Raw genomic sequence first — 9946 nt, 5'->3', positions numbered from 1 at the left:
GGATATACCCCCCAACCTGTTGCTTGAGCAATAGGTTGGGGAGTATATCCAATCTGTTGCACAAATCAAGAAAATTCTCGATTTGTGCAACAGGTTGGATATACCCCCCAACCTGTTGCTCAAGCAACAGGTTGGGGGTATATCCAACCTGTTGCACAAATCAAGAAAATTCCTTGATATTTACAATAGGTTGAGTGCACCATTAACCTATTCGACTTGCAACAGTTTGGAGGATATATCAAACCTATTGCACAAATTGAAAAAAATCATAAATTTTTGATTGTATTTTAGGGTTAGGGTTTAGGGTTAAGAATTTAGGGCTTAGGATTTAAGATTTAGTGTTTAGGGTTTCGTGTTTATGATTATGTTTTTAGGGTTTAGGGTTTAGGATTTAGGGTTTAGGGTTTAGGGTTAAAAATCTAGGGTTTAGGGTTTAAAATCTAGGGTTTAGGGTTTAGCATTTAGGGTTTATAATTATTGTTTTAGGGTTTAGGATTTAGGTTTTAGGGTTTAGTATATAAGATCATGAGCTTAGAGTGTAGAATCTAGGGTTTAGAATTGAAAATTAGGTTTTAGAATTTAAGTTATAGGGGTTAGGGTTTAAGGTTTAGGGATTATAACTATTATATAAGTTTAAGAGCTTAGATTGTATAACCTAAGATTTAGGGAACTTCAGGATTTAAGATTTAGGGTGTAAGATTTAAGATATATAGACTATATAAAATATGCATTCTAAAGTATTTAGTTTAGATATATATAGACTATATGTTATATGCTTTCCAAAGTGTTTTGTTTATAGGTACGATACATTGCAAAGGCTTTACTTTAAGTAAGTATAAGTATCCTACTGATTAGGGATAAGCACATAGGCTAAAAGCACACCGATTCATATTTTTTTACATTCATGCTGCATGGTGTATCAGAAGGTACGATCCTTTGCAAAGGCTTTACTTTAAGTAGTTACAAGCCTACCTAGTCAAAGTATCCTACTGATTAGGGACAAGTACATAGGCTAAAAGCACACCGATTCATATTTTCTTACATTCATGCTGCATGGTGTATGAGAAGAAATGAAAAAGTATGTGATAAGAAATATTTGAAGAAATATGTATTCCATATCATGGATACCATGGATATCTGGTGGTTGCTAAAGTAAAAAAATGATATGGATGCAATGATACTGCAGTCTTCTAGATTCTATGGTTTTAAATACCTACCTTACAAATACATTATCTAATTTTGCATTCTTCGACTAACTAACAAGTATTATACACATGGAATCATGGATATCTGATGGTTGCTAAAGTAAAAAAATGATATGGATGCAATGATACTGTAGTCTTCTAGATTCTATGGTTTTAAATACCTACCTTACAAATACATTATCTAATTTTTCATTCTTCGACTAACTAACAAGTATTATACACATGGAATAAAAGCATACATGCTAAAAGTAAGTGTGTAAATTTTAATATTTTCTTATTTTTTAAATTAATTTAATTCTTTTATTGACTACTTTTTAGAATTGAAAGATTATTAGTATATAATCTACATAATTTTAAATGTTATTAATGTATAATATTAATTATTTATATATTTATTTAAATTTATATAATAATTAATTTATATTTATATTAGTTTTTAAGTTAATAATGTATAGAATAGCAATATATTCTCTAATTCTTCATTGTTTTAAGAGTAAGTATTATATAAAGCACATATGCTAGAAGACCTCCCTTTCAAGTTATATTTTTTTGATTAATGTATTTATATAATAATTATATTAATTTATAGATTAATAATATATATTTTTAGCAAAATTATATTTTAACATTAGTTAATAAAAATTTATTATATTATGGAGTAAAAATATTATAAATGGATTTCTTATATTAATAAAGTGTAGTGAGAAGAGTTTTTTGAAAAGATTTATGATTAAATTTTGTTTTGAAGTTGTTGCGTACGCAATAGGTAGGGACATTTGAGTGATTTTGAGGTTGATAGAGAAATTTATAATAAAGTGTCGTAAGAAGAGTTTTTTGGAGAGATTTATGATTAATTTTTGTTTTGAAGTTGTTGCGTACGCAATAGGTAGGGAGGTTTGAGTGGTTTTGAGGTTGAGAGAGAAATGTGTAATAGATTGTTTTTTTTTTTAAAGGAGTTTTTTGGAGAGATTTATGATTAAATTTTGTTTTGAAGTTGTTGCGTACGCAATAGGTAGGGAGGTTTGAGTGGCTTTGAGGTTGAGAGAGAAATTTGTAATAGATTGTTTTTTTTTGTTGATGAGTTTTTTTGAGAGATTTATGATTAAATTTTGTTTTGAAGTTGTTGCGTACGCAATAGGTAGGGTTTGAGTGGTTTTGAGGTTGAGAGAGAAATTTGTAATAGATTGTTTTTTTTTTTGAGGAGTTTTTTGGAGAGATTTATGATTAAATTTTATTTTGAAGTTGTTGCGTACGCAATAGGTAGGGAGGGGTTGTGAGAGTTTGAGGTAAAGAGGAAAATTTGTGGGAAAAAAGATTTAATGCAAAAATGGTTTTTTAAGTTGTTGCGTACACACAAGTTTTTGAGAAAAGGATCGGATTTGAAAAAAAATTCAAATTTATAAAAACTTGATTCTTAGAAGTTCTTGCGTACGCAATAGGTTAGAAATAAACTCACCTCTTGCAACATTTTGAAAATTTTTGAGAATCCTGCAACAGGTTGATGAGAGGAGAGAAGTGTGGAGTGTAAACGAATGATCTTTGAATGAAAGAGAGAATGAAGAATGTTCTACTTATAGTAAACTCAAAAGAACTAAAAAAACCTTAAAAACTAAAAAAAGCTGACGACCTAAAAGCTATCCATTTCCTATAAAACTCTACTTCTCCTCATTCTGTCTCCACCACCTCTCCACTCAGGTACTCCCTCCCTCCCTCTTCTCCAGCTTCCTCTCTCCCCTCCCTTGCCCTCCCCTCCCCCTCCCTTCCCCTCTCCTCCCGCTTCTCCCCTCCCTTCCCTTCCCCCTTCCCCTCTCCTCCCTGCCTTCCCTTCCGCTTCCCCTCCTCTCCCTCCCCACGGGCCCTTCCCCCTCCCTTCCTCTCCCTCTGCCTCCCCGCAGGCCCCTCCCTCCCGCCGTTCATCCCTTCCCCCTCTACCGTCCCTCCCTTCCCCCCCTCGCCCTTGCCCCCCCTCCCCCGCCCCGCCCCCTTTCCCTCCCCCGTCCCGCCCCGCTGCCTTCCCCTCCCCCTTGCCTCGCCCCCTTCCCTCCGCCCGCCCCGCCCCCTTCCCCTCCCCCTTGCCCCCCCGCCCCGCCCCGCTGCCTTCCCCTCCCCCTTGCCCCGCCCCCTTCCCTCCGCCCACCCCGCCCCCTTCCCCTCCCCCTTGCCCCCCTCGCCCCGCCCCCTTCCCCTCCCCCGCGCCCACCCCCTTCCCCTGCCCCTTCCCCCCCTCCCCGTCGAGCCGACGCGGAGGGGGGGGAAGGGGGCGGGCGCGGGGGAGGGGGGCTCGACGGGGAGGGGGGGAAGGGGGAAGGGAAGGGGGCGAGCGCGGGGAGGGTAAGGGGGCGGGGCGGGCGGGGAAGGGGGCAGGGCGGGCGCGGGGGAGGGGGGCTCGACCGGGAGGGGGGGGAAGGGGGAGGGGAAGGGGGTGGGGGGGAGGGGAAGGGGGCGGGGGGAGGAGGGTGTCACGAGGGCAAAGTTTTCCCTTAGATTTTTTTCACTTTTTTTCTCTTTTCCTTTGCTCCCCGGTTTGGTCCCCTACCGGGATCCCAAAGTATCCGCTTGATCTCGAGGAGTTGCCACTGCCTTGCTGACGGGAACCTCCGCTTGACTGAATGTCCTTCACCTTCACAAAGCTGCCTGGGTCCTTCAGATGCTCAAAAAGGAGAGCACAGAGCTCCTCCTGGGAGCTACGGTCCTAAAGAACCTCTCCTTCCCAAAACCCTTGCTGAACCTCCGTGGGGCAAAAACGATGCCTGAGGCTTACTCCAGAAACTCAGTACGAGTGCGGGAAGACACCTGTGAAATCGGCTCCCCAAAACTCCTTATCTGGCTAGTTGGGACTAGCTAAACTTAGCTGGGGCTAAATTAGCCAAACTACCAAAATGAGTTGGATGTGCCTCCAAAGTTAGCTGTCGTGCCAAAAAGAGAGGCCACCCGCCGGAATCGAACTCAGGAACTGGAGGTAACGATGTGCAGAACTTCTCGTCGGGCTAGCCAAGTGGGCTGGTCTTTGCTATTAGAAACAAAAGACCCCCACTTGCTTATATCATGGGCTCACTTCCAAGCGTCCCGCTATTCTGCGCAGTCAAGAGGCGGACTCGAACCCGCGATCTCCCTCAACAAGCTCGTCGCACCAACCGCTGAGCCACCACTTGGTTAGTGTAACCAAGCGCTCCTTCTTACCTATAATCTAACTGACCCGAACGCGGGCGCTCCCAAAATGGTCGCGCACCCCGCGCGCAGGGATCGAACCCGGAACCTTGGAGGCAACAGTCGAAGCGCCTATCGTTGGGATAACCACGAGACCTGGTCACGGTTGATGTAACCAAGTAGAGCCCCTAGGTTATATTTTGTGCTCGGTTGATCGGCAAAAGGGGGTCGGCCCCCTTGTCGGCTCGCGACCTGTCTCCCCTGCCCGGAATCGAACCCAAGACCTGCGCGCAGATGCTCAAAATACCTCACGGCCCGGCTAGGCACCGGGGCCGTGGACTTGCTTGAGACTTCTTTTCCACGTTATGGTTATATAGAAGACCTTGACCCTCAGAGCTATGGTGAGCTCTCCATCGCCATGCACATGTCGAACGGCTGGACTGTGGCATCGCCCTTTCTCTCCAGATCTGTGGGCAACCGTAGGAGCGAGGGTGTCGATTAGGACGTGCTGATACGACCGGGAGAACCCTTCCCGGTGTCTTCCGGTCGGTTCCGTCGAGGGCGTCCGTCAACGAGCGAGATGTCCGTCGTGTTGGTGTTCGCAAACCGGGGCGAGGCTATGATCACCGACTCGGCTACGTGATTTCGCCAGCGGGGCGCTGCTCTGTACCAAAGGGCTCTGAGAATGGATCCTTTGAGCTCCTAGGCTAAGCCTTCATGGTTGGAGCGCGACGGAACTGCAGTTCCGTCCGCTCCCGTCGATTGACGGCGGGATCTCAGAGCACCAGTTCTCTGAGATCCGGGCTCCGCGCACCCTGCCGCTTGGTAGGAGAGATAATCGGGAGGGTCTTCAGATCCCCACGAGTTCCTGGATCAAATGATCCACCACGCCCTTCACACAGCTCTCTGTATCGACGAAGCGATCTCCTGGGATGATACCTCGATGATCACCACGCCTTCCACGAGCCTCCTTTCGATCTGCCTTTTGGTAGACTTCTTCCCCAAGCCAAGGGGAAGTCCTGGCTCGAAGGTGGGTCTCGAATACGCCCTGCACCTGCAACACTCAATGAAGGGGAGGGGGATACGACACAAGCATCTCATCTTCCTTCATTTTCAGAACTCAAAGACACTCAGGGAGACGAATGTTTTGGTATTCAAAAGGAAGGGGCCCTGTGGTCAAAACGCCACAAGGAAGATTACATTGATGCAAAAGAAGAAGATCTCACACTCTCTCTCTCAGGATTACAACAGGAGCTCACAGCTCTTGCATACTCTTCCAGTTCTGGTTTTTCTCCCTAGACTGAATCCTGTGTGTGTGTTTTTGAATTTTGGAGGGAGTTCTCTCCTTGGCTCCAACGTCTAGCCGCCTTCATTAAGGCCTCATTCCTCCTTGGTACCTTTTCTCTCCAACAGTTACCTTGAAGGGCCAATCAATTCAAATCCTCCCGTTTGAATTGAGCCCCTTCAAAGCCAAGGTTGGGAGTCCAACCTTACCATGGGCTGCTCCCCTTGGTTAGGTCTAAGGATGTCAAGGGTTGTCCTCCCCTTGACCCAAAAGAGGGTAAGGATGTCCTCCTTGTTGCCGATGTTGAGTCCTCAGGGGGGTCACTATGTAAAAACCCTCTATATCACGTGCGTTCAAGGCCTATTTATTAAAATCCCTTATCAATAATTTTTTCATTAATAAAATGTACCCCTTTTCTATACAAATCTGTAAATTTTTTTAGAAACTATTTTTAATAGTCCCTTATGTGTATTTATTTCTGTAAATTTTAGAAATAAAAAATATCCTTCTGTTGAACTCACGTGATAGGGTTACATATGATGAGTGACCCCCCCGAGGTCGAGTCCAAAGGATGTTGATAAAAGAGGGGCGGATTGAGGCTGAGTCCCTTGTCAACGGGCCACCCGTTACATTCCCCCCCTCTTTCTCTTGCTCTCTCGCTTCTTTGGAAAGGGGTGTGAATCATTGTAGCCGCGCACGATGTCCACGAACCGCCATAGAGAAGGTTCCATCCTCCACGAGTCTTCACTTGAAGGCTGCCCCTTCCAGTGACAATGGTACAGCCTGTTAGGTCCGAACTGATTCGGTCTATCATGGTGTCCCATGATACTCTCGAGGTCTTCACCCTCTCCTCGATCCATCACTAGAGCCGGACCTCTATTCCTCTGCTCACGATCTGGATCATCATCTTCTTGAGCACCCTTCAACATGGAAACGTGAAAGGTGGGATGAATATGTAGATGGGGAGGAAGTCGTAGACAGTAGGCCAACTTGCTGAACTGCTCAGAGTTCAGTTTGAGGTAGACCTTCTCGCCAACCTCGTACTCTACATGCCTCCTCTTCTGGTCTGCAAACTTTTTCATCCTGTCTTGAGCTTTGCCCAGTTGCTCCTCGGCAGTCTTAAGCCTGGTTATCCACTCCTCATGGAAGGCTCCTCCTGCTGGAGCTACTCCCCCTGCAGTAGATAGTACAGCTGCTTCCCCCGGAGCCAAAGGCTGATACCCATAAGCTAATTCGAAGGGGGAAAATCCTGTAGAGGAATGCTGCCAGCTGTTGTAGCAGAATTCTGCTGCATCCAGATGCACGTACCAATCAGCCTGGTCTCCCTGAACATAGTGTCTGAGAAAGTCCTCCACAAATTGGTTGGTCCTCTCAGTTTGTCCGTCAGACTGAGGATGATACGAGCTGCTAAATGCAAGCTTTGTCCCGCACATGGCAAACAGTGTGCTCCAGAAACTGCCAGTAAACCGTCCGTCTCTGTCAGACACTATTTCCCTTGGTAGACCATGGTGTTTAACCACGAACTTGAAGAAGAGTTTTGCTGCTGCTGGGGCATCCAGTGTACCCATGTATGGAATGAAATGGGCCAGTTTGGTGAGTCTACACACCACTACAAGTATGCCCATATGTCCTCCGCTGTTCGGTAGACATGTGATGAAGTCCATGGAGGCACTCTCCCATGGCTTTGTCGGGATGTCGAGTGGTTGAAGAAGTCCTGCTGGCTTCATCCTTTCGGCTTTATCTTGCCCACAAATGTGGCATGTTCTTACATATGCATCCGTATCTCTCTCCAGCAGTGGCCACCAGAAATTTCTTGAGAGTAACTCAAGAGTCTTTTGCTGTCCCGGATGGCCTGCCCACTGTGGCTCATGATGCTCCTGGATCATCCTCTTTCTCAAGCCTCCTATGCATGGAACATACACTCTCCACTGCTTGAAGTATATGATCCCATCACGTACCTCTATGTGTGGCCTCTTTGCATCAGTCCCGAGTAGCTTTTTGGCAAACTCATCCTCTCCATACCCTGCTTTGATCTCCTCCAAAACTGTAAATCCCTGCAGAATCTGAACTGCAGCTAGGTAGGAAACTCGGGAGAGGGCATCCGCTACCACATTCTCTTTACCGGGCTTATACTTGATGTCAAAGTCGAAATTCGCCAGAAAATCTTGCCACCTAGCCTGTTTGGGTGATAGCTTGGGCTGAGTCACAAAATATGATGTTGTGACATTATCTGTGAAAACAGTGAATTTACTGCCCAGTAGATAGTGCTTCCAAGCTCTCAAGCAATGAATTACTGCAGTCATTTCCTTGTCGTGAGTGGGGTAACGGGTTTCTCTATCGATCAACTTCCGACTCTTGAAATCTATGGGGTGCCCATCTTGAAGGAGTACTCCTCCTATAGCAAAATCAGAAGCATCCGTCTGTACCTCAAAGGGTCTCTCAAAGTTTGGAAGAGCTAGGACGGGCTGGCTGCTCATGGCTTCCTTCAATTTCTGAAAAGCATTTTCATGCTTGGGACCCCACTTCCACGGTGTATCCTTACGGGTGAGATTAGTGAGGGGAGCTGTAATCTCACTGTACATATCAATGAAGGACTGGTAGAATGAGGCTAACCCATTGAATGCCCGCACATCATGCACACCCTTCGGAGTAGGCCAATCTACTATTGCCTTCACTTTGCTCTCATCCATCATGAGTTTACCTTGGGTCACCTTGAAACCCAGAAAGTGTATGGTCTCCTTGGCAAAGTCACACTTGCTCTCTTTCAGAAACAGCCTGTTTGCTCTCAGCCTATCAAACACTTCTTTTAAATGCCTTACATGCTCTTTGAGAGTCTTGGAGTAGATAAGACTGTCGTCCAAGTAGACGACAATGCATTCATCTAGAAGATCCCTGAAAATACCATTCATGAGCGTCGTGAAGGTCGCCGGGGCATTGGTTAACCCGAAGGTCAGAACCTTCCAATCGAACGACCCATATTTGGTCCTCATGGTGGTCTTTTCCACATCAGCTTCTGCAATTCTGATCTGATGGTACTCTGATCTGAGATCTATCTTTGTAAAATACGATGCATGCACTAGAGAGTCGAACAGCTCCCTCATGTTGGGAAGGGGATACCGGTTCTTGATGGTGATTTTGTTAAGGGCCCGGTAGTCCACACATAGACGTAGGTCCCCTTCCTTCTTCTTCACAAAGAGCACGGGTGCTCCGTATGGGGATTTGGAGGGCTGGATGAATCCAGCCTCTAGCAATTCCTACAACTGCACCTTCAGCTCTTTGTTCTCTTCTTGTGACAACCGGTAAGGTGCCTTGGCTGGAGGGTCTGATCCTGGATACACTTCTATCCTATGGTCGATCTCCCGTTTAGGGGGAAGCTCCCTTGGAAGCTTCTCGGGTAGGATGTCCGCGTACTCCGCCAGTAAACCCTGTACCTCTTTTGGTATGTGTCCTTTAGATGAAACTGAGCTCTCCTCATGCTCTTTGATGACCACAAGGTAAGCTTGCTGTCCTTTTCTTACTGCCTTTTTCAACTGCATAGCTGAGAGGACTTGAGGCAAAGGGCCTCCCTTTTGCCTTGAGGCTTTGACCACCTCCCATCCTCCTTCCTTGCAGAAAACTAACTGTTCATCATGGCTGTTGATCAGGACTTTATTGGCTCTCAACCATGTTTGCCCGAATACCATGTCGAAGTCATCCATCTCCACTATAGAAAATTCTGCCTTGTGAGAACAGCCTCCCACTTGGATGCTTACCCCTTTTTCTACCTTGGCAACTGCTTGTCCTGGGATATTCACTGTCTTCATGACCTTTCCTTTACTGATTTCAGCCTTCAGCCCTATCTCCTTGGCTTTCTTGGAGGTGATGAAGTTATGGCTAGCCCCGTTGTCCACCATAGCCCTCACTAGGCGTCCGTTTACTGTAGCAGTAATGAACACCAGATCAAAGGCTACCTGATCTTCACTCATAGCCCCTAGAAGCTGAAGAGGGGTCATGGTTTGAGTGGGCTGTCCACTTTCAGTTTCCTGGATAGTCTGAAGTGACTCTCGCATAGGGCAGTCCCTGGCAAAATGGGCTCCAGTGCAGATATAACAGCCACTCCCTTTCGAGGCTGAAAGACTTGATGAAGCTTTGGCTGACCCCACACTACTTTTGGGCTAAACAGTACCTACTTTACCTTTACCTTTTTGGGCTGCAGTAGCTTTAGGTTTGGCCTGCTCAGCTGGAGCATCTCCCATAGGGCGGTACTTCTTCTTTTTGGAGCCAAACCGCTTGAACTTTTTCTTTTTGAATGGGGGGATCCCTTGTCCAC

At 46.0% G+C, this 9946-nt stretch overlaps 1 protein-coding gene across 1 annotated transcript; it reads right to left on the bottom strand.

Moving 5' to 3' along the window:
- Window positions 1–8891: 8891 nt before the first annotated feature.
- LOC147894453 (uncharacterized) lies at window positions 8892–9629 on the bottom strand. Its single transcript, XM_087385312.1, has one exon. The coding sequence runs from the start codon at window positions 9627–9629 to the stop codon at window positions 8892–8894; it is 738 nt and encodes a 245-aa protein (XP_087241438.1).
- Between the last annotated feature and the right edge of the window lie 317 nt (window positions 9630–9946).

The sequence above is a fragment of the Dipteris shenzhenensis genome, chromosome 14, assembly GCF_047967505.1.
Source record: "Dipteris shenzhenensis isolate YYH24624 ecotype China chromosome 14, Dip_SZ_1.0, whole genome shotgun sequence".
NCBI classification, from domain to species: Eukaryota; Viridiplantae; Streptophyta; class Polypodiopsida; order Gleicheniales; family Dipteridaceae; genus Dipteris; species Dipteris shenzhenensis.
The sequence above is the reverse complement of the archived record's forward strand: the minus strand, read 5'-3'. Positions and strand labels throughout refer to the sequence as shown.